At 38.1% G+C, this 20,504-nt stretch overlaps 2 protein-coding genes across 5 annotated transcripts; both read left to right on the forward strand.

Moving 5' to 3' along the window:
• Positions 1-221: 221 nt before the first annotated feature.
• Positions 222-11,943, forward strand: LOC131663565 (NF-kappa-B inhibitor cactus-like). Of its 2 annotated transcripts, none has more exons than XM_058934035.1 (4): positions 222-786; positions 1,285-1,700; positions 1,786-2,138; positions 8,266-11,943. In XM_058934035.1, exons 2-4 carry the CDS (start codon positions 1,327-1,329, stop codon positions 8,673-8,675), a joined length of 1,137 nt encoding a protein of 378 aa, XP_058790018.1. In that variant the 5' UTR covers positions 222-786; positions 1,285-1,326; the 3' UTR covers positions 8,676-11,943. The 2 variants fall into 2 exon arrangements, with proteins under 2 accessions (XP_058790018.1, XP_058790019.1); XM_058934036.1 differs by having other exon boundaries at positions 222-482.
• Positions 11,944-17,852: 5,909 nt separating this feature from the next.
• On the forward strand, positions 17,853-19,872 carry LOC131663534 (NF-kappa-B inhibitor cactus-like). Of its 3 annotated transcripts, none has more exons than XM_058933996.1 (4): positions 17,853-18,046; positions 18,187-18,424; positions 18,608-18,939; positions 19,200-19,872. In XM_058933996.1, the coding sequence occupies exons 2-4, from the start codon at positions 18,207-18,209 to the stop codon at positions 19,598-19,600; spliced, it is 951 nt and encodes a 316-aa protein (XP_058789979.1). In that variant the 5' UTR covers positions 17,853-18,046; positions 18,187-18,206; the 3' UTR covers positions 19,601-19,872. The 3 variants fall into 3 exon arrangements, with proteins under 3 accessions (XP_058789979.1, XP_058789980.1, XP_058789978.1); XM_058933997.1 differs by having other exon boundaries at positions 17,853-18,027; XM_058933995.1 differs by lacking the exon at positions 17,853-18,046 and having other exon boundaries at positions 18,070-18,424.
• Positions 19,873-20,504: the final 632 nt, after the last annotated feature.

Consider the following 20,504-nt stretch of genomic DNA (forward strand, 5'->3'; position numbering starts at 1 on the left):
AAAACAGAAAGGTAGTGCAAAGGCTCCACTGTGGAAAGAAAGTAGAGCAAAACGACAGGCATCGAGCAGCGCGAAGTCGCGCAGCTGCACGGGAAAACCCCATTCATTCTCGCATTTCAAATCGAAGTGCTCCAGTCGTGAGGTGTCGCCAGTGTAGCGCACGCCTATACACGTACAGCCTGTACGCTATACAACTATACTCTGTGCAGTGTACACACGCTAGCACTCGGCGTGCGCTTACGCGTCCTCAGTCAGTCTATATCAACAAGAACGTCAAGACGTTACACGGCCTGCTGCTCGCTTCCAGTCACTGTGGTCTGTGCGCGTGCTTCTGTGTATTTGTGGCCAGATACTTTATATACTCATCTTACGTGCCGGGGAAAATAGGTTTTCCCACACGGCTCGTGACGTTTCACCGACGTTGCGCCAAATCAGCCGAAGCGTGTGTGTCGTGTTGCGACTCTCTACACAACTTTGCTCTGGTATGTGCCTGTGCAGATCGAATGAACGCGACGATATTATGCCGAGGAAAAAGTGACGCGCGTCAAGCCATTAGGGAGCTCTTCTCTCTTTCTCTCTCTCGCTCGCTCTCTTTTATACCTCCCGGGAAAGAACGCCAGAGAGGGAAGCGTCTATAGCGTTGCCTACCCACGCTATTGGGGAAAAATCAGCATTTTGACCCTTGTTTGAAGTTTCTAGCAACGCGTCCTGTGTAGACATTTTTGTGGATTTTCGAAGCTACGTACGTCGTCTGCCACCGCGCGTCCTTCGCTTGCGTTCCTGCAAGTACGTATACCTAATCTATTTCTCTCTTTCACATGCTTTTCGTTTACTTATTTGTGATTTGTGTACGAGCGTCCAAACGACAGACATGTTTTCTAATTGGACCTCCTGTTTCGTCGAAAATCCAAATACCTGTGCGAACGTTTAGACTTTATTTACGATTCACTGCTTACCGTTACTACATTTTCCATTATTATTATTTATTTACTTTTGATTAAGCGTTCTAATTTTTTTATATATACACAATAATATACATATTTTTAAATAACCAATACGAATGAGAAACAATAATTTTTCAGTTCAGTTTTTCATTTTTCAAATACGTTTTTAAATTGTTGATTTCGAGGTTGGGTTTATTACATCAATTTTTTATATTGAAAAAGTGAAAGTGAGTTCTAGCAGTTGTAAAAGAATTTTTTTTTTACCACTCGACATGGAAACTTGAATAGAGAAGCGAAGTTTCTAATCATAACATTTTTCTTTTATTTTGATAATCTGCAGGTGAAACATTTTGAAAGTGTTTTATTCACCACTAATATCGCCATGTGGGAACAAGCAGCCCAAAATCTACCTGACACTGGAAGAGCAATGGATAAAGACAAACAACAAGTTGATTTCAACATAGATTCTGGATTTTTATCAGGTAGCAACTTGATTAGTTCAGAATTGAGTATTGATTTGGAGAATGAAGAGCAAAGAAATGAAGAACTTAAGGTGGCTCCTGAACCCAAAAACGCTAGTGAAAGTGGATTAGATTTTGGTCTTACTGATAGTTTATACCAGTTATCTCTGAAAGAAGGTACCACGGACAGCAGGAGTATCCACCCTGATACTAAAGATATTGAAGAAAGTCTGAGTAATGAAATTACCGATGATCAGTGGGATGTTTATTATGCCCAGAATGATGATGGTGACACGTAAGTGCTTACTTAGATATTTATTTGAACCGTTACTGTTTTTCTTTTAAATTTGTTGTTTGTAAAAGAAATATTATATTTTCAGGCAATTACATATTGCAGTAATTCAGGAACTATTAGAAGCAACATTTTTCTTAATCAATCTTGCACCTCATCCTTGTTTACTTAATATCTTGAATGATGATTGTCAAACAGCATTACATCTCGCAGTTTTAACACATCAACCAAGGGTTGTGAGGCAATTAATTTTGGCTGGAGCAGACCCTGATATGAGAGATTTTGGTGGGAATACAGCTCTTCATCTCGCGTGCGCTTCTGGAGATTTAAATTGTGCAAAAGCTTTGAGCGATCCACTCACACCAATTGAAAAACAATTGTTAGGAACAGAAGGACAATTACAAATTTTGCCACAGGACTTGGAACTGCGTAATTATACTGGTAAGTTGAAAATTTTTTATTTTTTCCACATATCACATAGCATAGTTAAGATTATAATCACAAGCAAATATTGTTTGAAGCTACAATACTGCATGGTCATTTAGGATTAGCACGTAGATAGTAAATCTTTACGATACTTGAATAGTTCAAATTTTATTTTTTTTTCAACTTTTTTAATGTTTAATCAAAATTTCCAATTTGATACACAATCACAACGATGAGACGATATTGGTTTAAACATTAGTCTAAAGGTAGTGATCGAAGGCGCGAAGAGAAAGAGGTCGAGCGAGCGTTCTTCGGCTTTCCCCAGGCACTTTCCAACAGGGTATTGCCGTACTTGGTTTACGTACACGAGTAATGTAGAACAGCTCTGTTACGTGTAAAAGAAAGACCGTTCGCTTAAACAATTGGCGCAAGATCTCGAAATCACATGAATCGTTAAGGAACCTCATTCGCACGTTCTACGTCCACCAGCATCATTGCATATATCCTCCGTTGACCCATTGAATACGAGCTTGCATGTCAGCGATAGACAAGTGGGAAAAATAAGGACGACGATACGAGCTCCTGGCTTGAGAGCAGAGCCACGGGACCGACGACATCGTTGCGCGCGTAGCGCCGTTGCGCCAGGGTCAACGGTCGCGCTTGATTTCGATAAGCCTCTCTTTAACGTTCCTTCTTGCTCTCGGCGTTCTTTTCATCAGCGTCACGAGGGCCGCTTTCAACGCCGCGCCACGCTAGCAGCAGCAGATCCCACCTCTAGATACAGCTTTTCGCGTGGAAAATGCTGTGCATCCGCGAACGCCCGCCAGGCCTTTTCAGACGTATGCCCGTCGCTGTCTCGTTCGGCGATTGGTTATCGTGGGATCCGGGCAAGCAAACGTTGCAGTGCACAGATAAACTTTACCGATTGGGAGAAAAGCGAAGCTTTGTTGGCGTTGATTGCCTAGTTTTGCTTGGGCAACATACAAGTCGGACAAGAAGAACCGCGATTACATAGATATTACAATTCTCGCACTCGCAATCTCCATTTGGCATTGAAAATTGACGATGTTTGCTGAAACGCAATCCTAATTAGCGAACGGTCGATCGGAAATTGCTAGAGTAATAGAATTTCGTTGCTTCTCATTAACATAGTGCTGTGGATTTGTACACGGGTGTCCGTCACGATTTCTGCACACATTACAATCAAAACGTCAAATGCTTTCCATTGCGAACTGGCTTCGATCATCATTTATAGCGTTTCCACGATCCCAAGGACTCAGCTTAATAAGCGCTTCCCATTGCAATGTGTGTACATGCCAACGGAACTATCGCGCGAGGTTTTTAAAGTCTCGGGATTCCCACGTGATGTCATTTCTCGAGACTCCTCGGCGCGGCGGCTTTCGTTCGCGGCAGTTTTCTCGTCGCGCCAGAATTTCGGCAGGATAAATTATCGCTCGAGGATTTGACGATTTTAAGACTTTCTTTTTGGGATACTGAAATAGTGCATTACGTTATGCCTAGTGAATTCGATAGATTTTTTTTTTATCTTTGCTTGACTTGCTCTTCATTACTCTACAGTTTCGAAAGGCTTGTAATTCAGTGGAATATGTTATTGTTTCCCAACAGTCTCCTGATATTTTTATTGCACTTTACGTACATCAAGAGGATACTACTTTATTTCTCGTCGTTTATTGAACTCGACTGAATTTTCGGAATTTTGGCCAAGATTTTTTTTATTTTATTCGATATGATAATGTTGGTCGACAAAGTACGCGCGAGTATTGCAAAATTTCCTGTTTGAGTTTTCGAAAGTTATAAACAGCAAGTTTTGATAAACCAGAAAAGATTACACTCACAGTCTGAAAAGGTCGCTCGCGACACATTTATTATGGCGATACAAGAAGAAACTGCAGGTACAAAAAGTCAATAGTACAAATGCAACGATTAATCGGGTGCTTTCGTTATCGACGTCAGGTATTCCAAGTTAATTCCAAATTGTACGATATACTTGTTTAAAAAAGACGATGGTCAAATAGCGAATTGATTAAAACAGCTGCGCGCATATTTGATAATTTTTCACAGCGTAGATATGCAATCAGCCGTGCGCGTATCTCTGATCGTGCGAAGAAACGATGTGTCATCTAATATCGCGATCCATTATGAATCCATCGCTTACGTACTTTCACCGTCTGAGATTTTCTCCGTCGTGTAAACCGTATTGACGGACGACAGTGGCGAACGATCAATATTTAATCGTGTGTGTGGAGTGCAACCAAGGACGAAATATGTCGATTGTTGAGTTTAATTACACACGGGCTATTCCACGAGAACGGCCATCAATTCGATGATACGAATGCTCTACTTTCCGTAATGCCAGCGTGCGCACAAAAGACAGATAGAGATAAAAATATATATCGAGTAAATCATTGTTAGAACAAGTGAAGCTTTGGAAAATCCACAATTCCTTTTATAACCGGAGCCTATATCGCGCGAGCCGAGCGCGGGCCAGACATTTGGGTTATATATCGAAGCTTCTGGCTGGTGGCTCTGGCAGGTCAATGTGACGTTGTGTTATGTGGGGAATCCCCAACGGCGGATGGCAAGCTCTCTCTCTCTCTTTCTCTGCGCCGCTTGCGAGTGTAGAGCGTCGTCGCTCGAAAGCTATATTTCTTGCCGCGAGCCTTTCCGCGTGACTCTTTCGTCGATGATATTAATTATAGAAATTGGCACCACGGCTCGCTGTACATCATTTGCTTTTTAATGCTGTTTTCTTTTTCGGAGGAAAACGGTTCGTCTTATTTTTTTTTTTATCTTGCGCGGACGGCTATTTTCATTGATAATTGACGTCATTCGCGCGAGGAATATAGAGGCCGGTTCGATGCGCGCTACCAGCATTTGCGGATCTTGACAACTTTCATTTTTGTTGTTGCTCGCCTCAATTTTAAACATACACTCTCTCTCTCTCTCTCTCGTTTGTTGGCCATGCAGAGTGTATACGCACAGCTTTTCTGCCTGCCGATTTTTTATTGCTTCATTAACAAGCTTGTACCATAAAACTCGCTGCACATTTGGCGATAAATTTTCAAGGCGTTTTTTTCTTCTTTTCCCCTATGCAAATGACCTCACTCCCCGACAATGTTGCGTTATATGCCTGACGGATGGGCGTGCATCGTTCATACTTAAAATTTTGTTTATTTATCGAGCATTAAGTAATGAAGCGATGACACATCTGCATAAAGTTCGAGCGAGTTCGGCGTGAGAATAATCTTACTTCTTTATTTTCCCTATGCAAATTTCTCGATATCGCTTTTATGAAATTTATGTGTCCCGCTTATAAATACATTGTAGTTGAACTTTGGTCGTTATTTAGTTGGTTTTTTTTTTTAATTTTTTTTTGTCGTGCCAGAGAAAAGAAAAAAAAAATAATAAAGGCGAGCCGCCGTCAAAACACGCAACAAAGTGTCACGGACGTTTGGCTTGATAATGTCACGGCAAGGACGAAAAATCATTGATATTTTTCCGTTGACCGAGCAGATTAGTTCGTGAGCGCACCGCTTGCGCGTCGAATCTATCGCTCGCGCGAGTGCTTTTGTCGAACGAGCGATCTTTTATTATTACTTTTTTGTTTGTTTGTTTTCAATCGGTAACCTTGGGAAAAACCAATTCCATTACGATTGTCCGAGTTGGCGAGCGAACAGCTCGCGCAACAATATTCTTCGTTGCTCGCCGGGTCGCCAACGAGGCAATCCGCGAGTCCATCGGGGAATCTCTCCGTCGGTCCTGTCGCCGTCATCGTCGTCGACGAAGTCTTTCGAGGAACTTTCCAAATAGAGAGGCCAGGCGAGAGCCACGCAGCGGCCACCTTGGGAGCAGATTCGCCTTCCGAAATCGGCTTGGGCTTGGTATAATGCGCGCGCGCAACAAAAGATTCACAAAAGTGGCGCGCGCTGGTGAAACGCCGAGGGCGACGCGGCGAGGAGGGAGAGCTTTAATCTCGGGGAATTCCCGCGCAGCGTTGCCGCCGCGAGAAGGACGGCCGGAAGTCTGCCTCGCACTCGGACTCTCACCCGCCGCCGTGCACTCGCGCGACGTTACATCATTGCGCGTGTGCCGCTGGCTCCCTGCGTACGTGTACGTATACCTGTGGTCTCTCTCGGGAAAAGCCCAGCATTGGCGCCGCGACAAGGGGCACTCGTAGTCGAGGGGTCACGCGCGATCGTTCGCTCTCTCGCTCTCTCTCTCTCTCTCTCTGTCTTCGACTTTCTTTGCTTGGCGCGCCGTGGCTCTCTTGGAAAAACCAGGCCGATATTCCGAGGCATCGCGGCACCTCGCGACGGGACGACGGCGGTCATGGAAGCCTTATCGATTTCAGAGCGCCGGGCTCGGTACGCGTTCCTCGCAGACGCCTCGACGGCCGCACGAGACGTCGCAAGCGTACGATTTGCAGCGGGCTCCGGAGTATTTGCGTCGCGCTCGCGAGAGCAGCCCGTTTATTATTTAGCCAAGTTTCAAACAAGACCGGCGCTCCAGAATTAACCGGATTAAAAATGGGCCATCTCGCGCCGGTCGTGTTCGCGCGGCCGTTGTCATCGTTGCTCGCCGAGTTCCTTGACTTCGGGCCGCGCGGACCAATCGCTCGCGCCGCTGCGCATCGGAAAATGAAGCGCGGAACAAACAACGGCCGAGCCCGTCTTAAGCGTTGAATCAAAGGTCGTAGGCGAGCGCCAGTAATAAACGGCAGATGCGCCGGGAGTCCCATCCTCCAAAATAGCGAGCGGCGGCCAATCAAAGGCGGAAAGTGCAAAAGCCGACTGCATAACTCGGCGGCGCTCCGCTTACGCGTGCAAATAGATGCAGCCTAGCTAAAGATAGCCAGTCGCGACAGTTAATTTTAGGCGCGGCGTTTGGTCGGTGTCCGAGCCTAGTTTGGCTGACGGGACGACGGCCAAGCCGTCTCACTCAACGTGATTCATCTTCAGAATGAGAGAAAGACGCTACGCTCGTCTGCTTCGCTCTCGCTTTCTCTCTCTCTCTTTCGCTGTCTTCCGTATACCGCAGACATGCGTGTGACCGATTGACGATCATACGCTTCCTCGCGGAAACTTGGCTTTTCCATGCGACGCGATTGTTCTATCACTTTTTCTCTTTTTTATAAGGGCAAAGGTTGTTTTGCTCTTTCTACGGATAGGAGGGATTGTACGGCTATTTTGGCTGAGAATCTAGAGAATAATGAATGCCTTGCGGGTCATTCACGAAGATTCAAGGCGGAGTATGAATGGAAGCGCTTGAATGTGAAGAAAGTAGATACCCGAATAAAATTTTCTCGTTTCAACGTTTTTGCAATTCAAGAGGTTTATGCTTTCCGCTTTCGATTTTTGTTTGCTCATCAATAGCGTCTCCGTCGGTAACATGTTAATTTCGGCCTCGCAGGGCAAATTAATAGTATACCCGCCACAGCTAGGAAATTGGCAAACCCCTAGCCCCCATTGTCAATTCTTACACGTTTCCCGGCCTAACTACGAAATCTATTACAAATGCCCAACGACTTATCTACGCGTTCGGAAAATCCCGCTTTCGTGTGACGCTTGATTCTTGCAGTTCGATTGATGTGGCGATATGTATTGATAAATTTATCGATAGACTTTTGGTAAATTGGGTGCAAGCACGCGAGATGAATTATTTCACACGGAATGTTTCAAATTTATAATTGTTTTACATTATTAAATTGAGAAAATAGGCCACGCCGGTGTGGCACATTGTACGCAAAAGCATATGATACTCCGAGACTTCTATAGAAGTTTGTGGGTCACAGGGAAATTTTTTTATGCGCCGATTTCTTTCTCTTGCTTCGGACGGAAGTTTTGCTGAATCATCCGTTTACAGAGGATTTAATGTACACATTAACTGCTTATACATAAATAATTAATTTGTAATTACTCAGCGCGTTAGAAAACAGCTCGTTATTTTTTTGATTACGGCACTTTTCATAAATATTTTGTGGTCCGACGGAAGCCCGCAGAACTTTATTTACGAAAAGCGTCATTGAAACAAATAGGTTTTCACCGTGCAATGATGTATTATACTTATGTGTACACGAACCGAATAAAATTCGCGTATGACTGATGGAATTTTGTATTTTTAGGCGAGAATTGTATCCATGTAGCTGTCTTGAAAGGCCACATCGAGCTGGTTCGCCACTTAGCGGAATTGGGCGTCAATTTGGAAGCTCGCGAGGGCCTAGCTGGCAACACACCATTACATATCGCCATTGAGAATAAACAACTGGAGATAGTGATGGTGCTGTTGCGCGAATTCTCGATCAACCTCGACGTTTGCAACTATGGAGGCGAATCGGCTCATCTTTTCGCCCTTCGATACAACGAGCCTCAAATCGCCCAGGAGCTTGTCATGCGCGGTGCAACACCCGCTCAACTTGATGATGACTCGGAATCCGACTCGGAATCCGATGACGAAGAACATGATAGCGAGGCGTATATCAGGGCTCTTGCTCGGCTTGGAATAGTTTCCAAATCGGCCGTAGCTGCGATATAAATTTCAATTATCGCGATATATCGATTCCGTTAATCTGCTCGTATGATGGATATATAAGTTTTTAGCGAGACTGGTAGTTCTGATTTTATTGATTGGAGTTATTTTTAAATGTTGAATAATTAATTATTGCGTGAGTACATAATTTGGTTAGTGTGGAATTTTTATTGATTGTTTGGATCAATTGATGTTTTCTTATAAGCTTTCAATTATAAACTGTTTGTTTAGACTAATTAAATTCAATTTCTATTAATCGGGAAAGCTATTTCTTTTGTGTTCTAGTGAGTTATATTGTTGAAATTACGTTTTTTCATCATATTATTAATTAATCAAACATTGGACTATTAGACAAAAATTAAATGATTGAAAGAATTTCTGTAATGAAAATTTTGAAAATTTCATAACGAATTTTGGATTTTATACAGAACTTATTAAAACATGTGATAAACATAAATTTCAACTGTACATACATCAATAAATATTAATGTCAATGGAATTTTATTAGATGTAAATATACATTTTGAATGAAAAGTCGTATTATAGGAAATCAAAAATCACATAGTCTATGTATTTAATTTTCACAAAATTAGCTTCGTTCACTATGCTGCAATATCACATTCACATAAATTTTAAGCACAGGGTAATCCTATGTATATGATTGCTTGTTTCCAAGAAAGAAAACTAAGGTATCTATTTGGTTATGCCTAATGTGATAATACCTAATGCCTAACTAATAATAGGTATTTTCAATCTTTGTTAAAGAAATGACTGAGCTTAAAATATTTGTCATAGTTCAATGATATCCATTACAATTCGTTTAAATCATCCATATATTATTTTTTACATTATCTGAACATTATTTCAGACTCCGTTCGTGAATTAGAATATCCAAACATTTATCGTGTGCGTTATTATTTTGTAAATAAGAAAATAAAATTTATTAGGTATTCATACTAAATTAAAGACCATTTGTACCTGTACTTATATTATAAACTCTAACTTAATTTAGCAATCATGAATGGAATCTCAATTGTTTTTTTAACGATTGAAATTGGAAAAACAAGGATAAATATTTCTACTAAAATGAAAACTGCATATATTTATAAGGCGTGGATAATTGTTTATGGTTTTATTATACAATTGTGTACAGTAATATGGCGTGTTATAGTGACAGATCAGCATCTTCACTATCAATTGACGTTTCTTCAATTCGATTTCGAAAAACGCATTTGCACTGTGAGTTTATGTAAACACAGTCGTGGATGATATGCAGGTATAGAACATGCTTCGCGAAGATGACAATTGCTCTTTATAGTAATGATATCTAATGCTTTGCTAAAAAAATTTTCGGTGAAAATTTATTAGTATTTCCTTAATATTGTGCAATATCTTTCTTCGCAAGCACGTTTTAGAAATAGATCTATGCCACTAGTTCCCAAGTGCTTTTCTTGTTTCCAAATCGTAAATTTTTTCATTATGTGCGCATATAGGCGCGTTTGTTCGAGAAATTGTAATGTCAGGTCGTTCTCTAATTTCTCCACTATCTGTAAATGTTTCCCAAATATTAAAGAATAAATCCATACTTTTCCGAAAAAGCTGATCAAAGGTAGCTCATTCAACAGCGACAATTTTTCGTCCGGTAACATTTCTTCGAATATCTTGTACTACAAACCCTCGGGCACTATCTGCAGCTCCAATGGTTCTAATATATTTGATAATTGCACCTCGTTCTCGAATATCTGTTGCGTTTCTGCCAATTCTTTGCGTTATTACACGTAGATTTCATTCTGTGCCTGATCGAATTCCATTTTTCAAAAAAAATTTAAGCTGACGTTGTATTTCCAAGAGACGTCGGTCGAATATTCGCTTTAGCAAAGCATGGCCAACACCTTCATATCATCCACGACTGTGCTTATACTAATTCAAAGTGCAGATGTCAGTGTTTCAAAGAATTCGGGGACATCGAAGCGGAAAGGCAAGAAAGAATATGGAAAGATGAAATTGGAAAAATGTCAATCGATAGTGCTGAAAAGCAGCAGCAATAGGCGTGTATTATTTTTGAAGCTATGTTATTGCGCACAATAATTTGTGTATGTAATAAAATTATGTATAATTGTTCGTACACGCCATATTCATAAACCCATTTCATAGGCAAATAGATTTTATAATAAATGTGTATAGTAATTTTATTTATTCAAAATTCAAATCAATTTTTTACTAATCGTATAAGATTTACTTAGCAAAATTGAAAAATAAACAAATCATAATATATTTGAATTAAGGATGAGACTAGATTATAAGAATCGACGTGTCTTCCGTCGTTTTCTAAAAAGGAAAGCTCTCTCAATCCATTAACGATATCCGTGAGAACCAGAGTGTTCGAGATTATGTAAATATATATGGAGCAAGGACCTCGCTGGTGTTATTATAAGACTTGGAACACGGCGTCGGACTACGTGCTTTTGCCCTCCGACGTTCCAAGCATTCGAAAGAAAATTCAGTTTTTTTCCTTTTCTTTTGGGCCACTTGTCTAGACTTCAATTAGAAGAAAAAGATGCGCAAATGTGAATCGTCTTATGAACGGCAAATAGATCCCCAACGGCCTTTACAATCTATTTGAAAAGAGCACACTTTTTACGCCGGACTAAAGAATCGTGCGAAAAAGTATTTATGAAATTATATGATGAGTATCAAAAGTAAATTGCATTTCTAAAAGACTTGATTGTATTGAAAATTATATTAGTTAATCTATTGAGCTATTTGTAATAGTTTTGCTTTAAAATATTGTTTTAGTTACTCAAATGAATGAATTATTAATCGACATGTATTAATATTAGAAAAACTTTTATAAAGACACCTTAATCATAGATAATGTATAATCAATCGAATTTATTATTGTTGATTTTATTCTTTTGTTTCCGTACAATTTGTTAAGATTGGTTTATGTTCATGCCGTATTTGGTAAAATCAGTTTGCAATGCTTCTTGTAAATTAGCAGTGATGTTAACATTTTTGTAAATGTCCGAGAAACGTAAGCGCCAACGAATGTCCAACAACGAAATTTCCGAGTACTCATTTCCAATCGCTCCAAGAATTGAAATACTATAATTATTTTCAAATTGACTATATGTTCATCTTAGAATATTAATAATTTTAATGATTAATATTTTATAATGAAAATGAATTCACTTTGTCAATGTAGTAGCATTGTATAAAAATAAGTTATGAATTCTAATTAGTGTACAGATAAATAAATTGTAAGTGGATGTAAGTCCGAAAAATGTTTTATATTTATTTGATCACCTGTAATAATTATTGATTGATTCATGTTTATATCAGTTGTTTAAATAGAGACATTTGTCAGCATTTGACTGCCTAAGATACTATTTAAGAAAGTAACAAAGACTTGTAAAAATAGCTACTTCCACTTTTACATAATTTTAATGATGTATCAGTTGATCCATAAATGAAAGAATAAAAAATTAATATCATTGTCGTGTAATCGTACCGGATAATAAGAAATTCAGCGGGAAATCGGTGAAAATCGACCCAGAAAAGTTATAGAAAAATTGCGTTTGATAAACAAGGACAGCAAAACTCACTAACTTAATTCAATTAGTTAAATCAATCACTCCGCGCAATGTCATTAATGAAGAAATTTCAAAAGTTGAATACTTCCAGATCAATTGAAACAACATCTGTATTTGATTCATTTTTTGTAGAAATGAATGCATAAATCGTTCGATTGTTTCTTATCGTATGTGCGATATATGAGGTATAAATTTTTTCGTAGTGTATTTTTGAATTATTCATTGAATATGAGAAAACAGTGATAAAATTCGGGATATATCTACTAACACGCACTAAACCTTGCTGGCCGAGAGCCAACTCCATAAACTAACGTAAAATCTGTTGACTGTGGCATCTCTGACGTTGTCTAGCCAAATAAACGATTTGTTCACGCAACGGTTCGTCGTCACCGACTAAACTGTTCTAAACGCAATCGCTTTCGATCTAATCTTCAGGAACCTCAGGATCTCGTCCTCGATCAGCGCGTTCGCGGTGAGAAAATTGGAAAACTGCATTGTGCGACTACGCCGTCTTTTCCGCGTTTGTGTTTCTACTTCCTATACCAACCAACTCTGTACCCAGAGCGCACGTGCTTGAAATGTGTCTGAAATATGTGACAAGCTTTCACTCCATATGGACAGCGACCACACTGTGGAGAAGCTTATATTTGTAAAGATACGCACCTCCCGATTTCTAAAAAAAATGACTGTTAAAGATTACTTGCTTATTCAACATGCAGTTGCAATCATGCATTAATTGAAAGAGGAGAAGATGAAAATGATTAAAAATGAATTTTTAATCATTTCCCTACAACCATCCTAAAAAGTAAGCGTAGTTCTTAAGGCCAAGGGGTCATTTGTGATATCGTTGACGGTGTACGGTTGTCAAAAGCGATCGGTCAAGATCGAGGCAGCATACCGGGCGCAAGTGTCAGTAACGTGCACACTGTAGGAGTCACTCCCTGTGCAGGTAAATTGTCGCGGTATGCTTCCTCGATATAAACTCGGCCTTCCTTTACAGCACTTGGGTCATAAATCGTATTTTCTTGAGCGTTGGGGTTGATCGTCACGAGCGGAGACTAACTTCAGTGAGCAGGCGAATTTTCTCTCACCTGAGGAACTAATGGTCATAGCAGACGCTTGGAGAACGGTGCACACGTTTCCGAAGTGCCTAACACCCGCATCTTTTCACGGGCGTTATAAATAAACTCTTCTAAGATATACATTACGATTCAGCTGCTTGTTTCTATTGTTGTTTAAGCGGTCGTCCTGTCGAATTGTAAAGAATTGAGAAAGTCTAATGGCTATTTGAGTCAAAACTTAGACTTATTTTAAGTAGTGAATTATTAACCTACAGCTGTTTCTTAGCGACGACAATGCTCATGGTGATACTGGTACATTTCTAAATTGTACCTGTTTAGTTTCCCTAAAGACACTTTAATAGTAAGCAATAGGGAAAACCTAGGCAAGATGGATACCTTAAGGAAAAATTGAAAAAAGGAATCAAATAAAAACAAATTATATTGTTATTTTTTTAATATGAAGTAGGTATGATATCCCATACATCTATATGCAATAATAGTCCTGAAAAATTATTTAAACTATTAAAGTTAATTGATTTAATAATAAATTAATTGATTGAAAAAAATATAATGAAATTTTGAATGCTTGAAGAAACGCCGAGCAAGACGGATAGCCTCCAAGAAAATACATTAACCCGTTTCGGTTAAAAACGCCACTCTTAATACATCGGTCTTTGGAATGTTATGTCTAATTCTGTAGACGTCAAAAAAAATTGAGAGAGGCATATTCTGAAAGCTAGGAACAAGCCTTTTCTATTGATGAACTCGAAATCATACAAAATTATTAATGTTTATGGAAAAAGGCACTCAAATAATAAAAAAACATCAATTTTCCGGTCTCTTTTTTTTTAAATCTAATTTTCAAAGTTAAACTTTCTCAACCGATGGAACGAATGTCTGAATTTTAAGAATCCATCGTTTCAAGATCATTTTTTAAAATAGTATTTTTAAAATGGCGTCCAAACCGTAAATTTTTTTCAAATAATCATGGCTTACTTTGAATGATCCTCTAGGACATTTTTTTTCAAACACATGCTTTTATATTATCTTGTCTTTATGAACAGTTCTCGTCGATCGTGAGCCACATTTATCCAAGTGAGTGACTAAATCCGGACTGATGAAATAATTGTCAAAATAATTATGATACTCAGATAATTTTCTTTTTGAAATGCCAAGTAAAAGTGAATTGATCATGTGTAAAACTATTCTAGAGTCAAGTGGTCACTTAGATAAATTTATTCCAATACTTGTGTAATTCTTACCACACCAAATGCCTACATTGAATATATATCCATTTGCCCCACACAAGGACCAGAGCTTTATCTTATATCTATCAGGTTTGTAAGGTAAATATTGTTTTAGGCGCGTGCGTCTGAAAAATCGAACCATCATTTCGTTCACGGAAATAGCAGTTGAAAAAAACCAAATTGTTGCATATTTTTTTGAACAAATTAAAAATTTCTCGGACTTTCCAAGCCTTATCAGCATCATTATTATCACTAAGTTATGAATATTTTATTTTTGATTTGACATCGCTAAACCTATCTCGAGACAGTGCTGAAGAAACAGTTGAGGACTTTACGACAGAGTTAGTTTCCGAGTAGTCTCTCTAGTATATCATTCTGTATATTGTATGATGATAGCAATAATATCCTTAAAATGTATCAAGTTTATCTAATGGATGTGTTAAATATTAGTAATGAAGAAATTACAAAATTCTACGCAAAATATAATTCAGGACTTTAAAACCACCTAAATAAACTTGTCAATGAACTTCTTATGACATCCATCACCAACAGCAAACTGAAGAAACATAAACTAATGAATGCACAAATAAATTAACATAATTATTTCAATCAATCATACTGTAAAACAAAGACACTCACTGAAGTATATTGCTGATTATTATTATCATTGCACAAATCACATTAAAGATTTTTTCATATAATAAGAGAAAAAACGTATTCTGATTGCTACGCCCTCAAATCAGAGACAAACAAGTAACAGTTGGTATTCCGAGAGTATTTATACTAAAAGGCTAAACTGTGAAAAATGAGTGGAAAAGGGGAATTGTTTTCAAAAATGCTAACAAGCATAACTATTGGATATTTCGTCTTTCAATGATTGTTGTTTCTTGATGTTGGCGTGTTTTTACAGTTTTGATGAGGATGATTATTTATATCATGGAAACGTTGGCAATAATTGAATAATAAATGCATGAAAGGATCCTTAGAAGTTGAATTTGTCAATAATCCTTAAATTTAATCTATTATTAGCATCAAGCATCTCGAAAGGGAAAAAAATCAATGAATCTAGTATAAAAGTTCAGTTGTTCGCTCTTTAAGAGAGAAAAGACGAAGCGTTTACCGCAATTTGTATCGTAATTTGTAAGAAAACGCAGCAACATTTGAAAGAGGTTTTCGCAGAACCGCCCTCGCTTCCATTTTCGAGAGCACACTTGTGTCGCTCTCGCAAAACGCGCGTAACGATGCAGCGGGACAAGCCTGACTTAAAGGTACCAACCAAACGTCCGAGTATCAACCAGTTGAGCAGCTTTTCTGTAGATTCAGAGTAAAAACAACAAACAACGCACTCGAAAAGTCAACAATTTCCCTATTGTTTCAGAAAACGTTGCCTTTATTTATTCATGTTTGCCATTAGTAAAGTTTGTGGAAGATTTGTGCTTTTTCGCGTTGCCGAAACGTACCGTCTGGTATGCAAATAAAGCCTTTTATCTTGCCTGGTCAATCAACAATAGGCTCTGTATACACCTAGCCTGACGTTTACGGATGTTGAAAATATGTTACAAGAGAGATAGAGAAAGTAATGAACATTGCATGTTCTGTTCGTGAAAGGTCGGGGGATGTCCGACAATATTACAATATTCCGACGGATTCTGGGTTTTCCCCAGCATAGGCCTGGTCTGTTGCTATCTCTCTCTCTCTCTCTCTCTCTCTCTCTCTCTCTCTCTCTCTCTCTCTCTCTCTCTCTCTATCTAAGCTACGGTACCTCACATACTTCGGCTTAACTGTTAATGAGTTTGCAATGTTGTACTACCGAGATGCTTCGTTTCGATTTTTTTCCTGAATTAATATTAAACTTACTATCAAGCTTGCTTTTCGTGTTTATCTGTGTGTTACTCGGATTAACTATGAGTTTCCATTGATTAACATGTTCCATTTTTTATTTATTGCAATGTTGTTACTTTATAAACATTTTTTATAAGATTTACATGTAACATGAGAATATTTTCATGCGATTTAATGAATACTCAAATCAGATCACATTTTATTGATAAATTATAAACTTTATTCATAATGACTAAGTAAGGTGCCACAACTCTAATAATGATTTAATTTCTATTTTAAGGTTACACTGAAATTATATTTTGGCCAAAAATTGTTTTATGAGTTATGTTCATTGATTTTTTCGTAATTATATAAAGTACGTAAGTGTATAAAATTATTAACCACAGACAATCTTAAAACTTTATTTTCTTCTATGGGTGAATTTAAAAAAAATTTTGCTTTACATATCAATGTTTCAATTATTAATATCTAGTGGTGGATAAAATCTAGTTATTCATTTAAGTAATCACTGAAGTCATAGTGAAGCGTTTTAATAACTGGAGCTTCAAACATGCTTATTTTAATAAATATATTTGTAAATTGTTGCATATATCTTGACAGTCAATCTATTAAATATTGAAATATACTTTCACGAAGTAAACAATGTTTTTATTTATATATCTTATTTTTAAACAACAATGTAAATATATTTTTTAATATTAAAAAATAGTGAAATATTTATGAAACTATAAAAAGTTTTTAGCAAAGTATTATCCTAAAAGAATTGTATTTTTTTCAAAACATTAACGTTCGAAATATTTTTAAATATTTTATATTAAACTTTCTAGCTTTATTACACACAAGCAGTTTATAAAGCAAGCAACTTTTATAAAGAAAATCTCAATGTTAAATTTTTTCTGTAGAAAAAAAAACGAGAACTGATTTATCGACGGTCATTTCAATATGAAGATAAAATGAATACATTATTTTACAGTTACTTTGGGAATCAATAATTCAGACAAATAATACCTAAATATGTAGATGCAAAATATTTCTTGGCAAATTTTAAATATTTTTTATTACTTGATAAAATCTCGGTAACCATAACGTTTTTTACAGCTTACGACAGCATATTTGTTTTCATGTATGTTCTTACGTCTGAAGAGACCACATTTTTCAAGAAATATTTTGTTGAGTTTGCATTAATTATTTTTTTTTACTAGACAAATACAAACTGTTATCGTCTCAAAAGCTAGTTACAGCACTTTATATTTATCAATACATTGTAATGGTATCCTTGCAGAACTACTCTTTGTATCATAATAAAAGCTAATAATCCGTGATTCACGAAGGATTGATGTAGTGTTAGAATTCACGGGCACATGATCTTAATGTAACACGTATGTGTTCATATGAAATTCGGACGGAGAAGCGTTAAATCGTACAAGAAGTAGTAAAACCCTCAGTGAAGCCATTAAGCAATTGGGGAATCCCCAAGGTTTCCCAAGCTGTGTTTCTTTCCTGAGGCGCATATGGCGTTTCTGATGGGACCAACAGTAGAGCGATCGTCCCAAAACCTCCCCACGGTCAGTGGTCAAGCGATGGTTGGCGGCCTTTGGAGGGAGGGCGTACCTCAGTAAGAGAAGCTATTAAAGGTAGCGCAGCTCTGACCGATGAGTTAGTTAGTTTTGACAGCTCGCGCGACTAGAGTTCTACTTTCGAGTGTTAACGTGTCTTAACGTCTATCATAACGTTTCTTCAGTGCTACTGAGTGCAGTTTTTTTACTTATTTCAGCGTTACATTATCAGGTTGTTATGTCTCAAAAAATTGTCTATCAGCCCAAAATGAAGACGTTCGACTCCGCTGACTTGGACTCTCAACTTTCCGAGAGTTTCATTCATCAGCTCAAGTTGGAAGGTGTCGAGGGAAACGACTTAAGTAGATGCACACAACCCGCTTTTACGAAGAACATGTTTTTAGTAGACGATTTCTTACCAGACGACTTCTATCATTGCGATATTCACGGTGACACGTAAGTTGCAATTTATTTTTATGTACTTGGTGTTGGATCGACTCTTTTACATCGTTATAGCTTCATTGCTGAAATTTGTCTATATCCGCAGTTTCTGCGATGATAATTGATAAACTTCAATGAAACTAAGTTATAAATATAAATTTAAAGGATGTACGATTTTAATTTATTTGAAATTTACAGCCAACTGCACATCTCGATAATCGTGCAGGCGTTCGATGTAACCGAGTATCTTATTGATACGGCACCGAATCCTTCATATCTGGACATTGTCAACAAGGAACAGTTCACGGCACTGCATTATGCAGTTTTGGCGGAAAACTATAGTATTGTTCGGAAATTAGTGCTGGCGGGTGCAAACACTGAAGCGCGGACATACGACGGTGATACGGCTCTTCATCTTGCTGTGAAGGAGCAACGTACGGAAAGTGTCAGGGCTTTGACAGATCCATTTAGCTTAGTGGAGAAGTCGTTGGCACCACATCCGGCTCTGATAAACTCTAGAAATTATTATGGTGAGTTTCTTTGCCGAATTCGCAAGTTTTAGTTTGGATTATCGGATACACCGGTGGCATAATCTAATAAGCAAATTTTATCAATATTCACCATCGACGTATCTTACAAAACCCCAGTTGTCTCGTATTATTTTAATAATAATAATAACGACACGGGTTGTGCTTGTTTTCTTTTTGTTTCCCTATGACGATGTCGATTAATCGATCGTACAAACGTGTTCTGAAATCGACTAAGGTCTTGGCTTTTTGTTAAATTTCAGGTATGACTGCTTTACACATCGCTGCTTATATGGGTGACTTGGAAATCGTATGCCTATTGGTGCGCAACGGTGCTGATGTGAATGCCAGGGAAGGTCTTTGTGGTAGAACAGCTCTTCATTTGGCCATAGAGAGGAATAACGACCCTGTTGTGCATTACCTAGTACAGTTTCCAGAGACATTGAATACCAAGATATACAGCGGTGAGGCTGCCCATGAAATTGCCATTAACTGCTGGCCGGAGTACGTTGAAACAAACAAGGTATCTGAAACTCCGCCAGGTAGTCTCACCCTGGAGGATGACGAAATGAGCGCGCGCAACATTCTCACAGACATTATTCATTATAAGAAAGCCAGTTTCTATTCCAACAAAATGGAAAAGTCATTTGACCTGCTATGTTAGAATTATATATGTAATATAACCATACCTCTTGTTTTTGCTAGTCATGAGTGAACAAGGAACGTAAAAGTGAAGTGCTGAATAATATTATAATGTTTTAACCAGAAATTAACGTAATTTCCTGCAAATGTCATTTACATTCTTATCCTTGCCAAATATTGCTGTTGTTCGCAATATTTAGCGGTGAATTAAAAATAAATATTTTCCATTGTTGTTATTATAAATATGTGTAACAAATTTATTGTAAAATATACCCGTATAAATATCATTTTATATTCTTTCAAGTAAATTTGACTTTTAAATCATTTGCGTAGTCCCTACTTATAGGAATGAATGAGTAAAATTATCCTGTTCAACCTACTACACATATAGCATTTGCAAATTCTTTTGATAATTCATTTTCGATACTCCGTGCGCAAAGTGCGTCTATCCCGCACGCTCGGCAGAAAACGTGCGTTAAAAATTGCACTTTCCACACGTCGTATCAAAAAAAACGGTACGGCACACGAGACCAGAATCTACTTTCCCACACTTGTGTCGTAATGTACTATTACTTTTGTCTCGTGTTCCTTCCAAACTCTTTCCCGAACATGTGTCGTACCGTATTTTTTGATACGACGTGTGGAAAGTACGATTTTCAACGCTCGTTTTTCGCCAAACGCGGGAGAAAGACTTACTTTGCACACGAAGTGTCGAAAAAAATTATCGTGACAGAGATGGCAGAATGGTAATAGAGGTGTTTGTTTACCTTATGTTTAAATTAACGTACCTGACGATTGCACTAACTATGATGATTATCGATGGCGTCAAGACTTGATCAAAGTAGTTGAGAATGGCCCATAAACATGAAAACATTGTAAGATATTTCAACGATAGTTCGAGTAGATTTCGATTAGTCGACTAATGT

The sequence above is a fragment of the Phymastichus coffea genome, unplaced genomic scaffold, assembly GCF_024137745.1.
Source record: "Phymastichus coffea isolate CEN01 unplaced genomic scaffold, Cenicafe_Pcof_1.1 PCOF00036, whole genome shotgun sequence".
NCBI lineage: Eukaryota > Metazoa > Arthropoda > Insecta > Hymenoptera > Eulophidae > Phymastichus > Phymastichus coffea.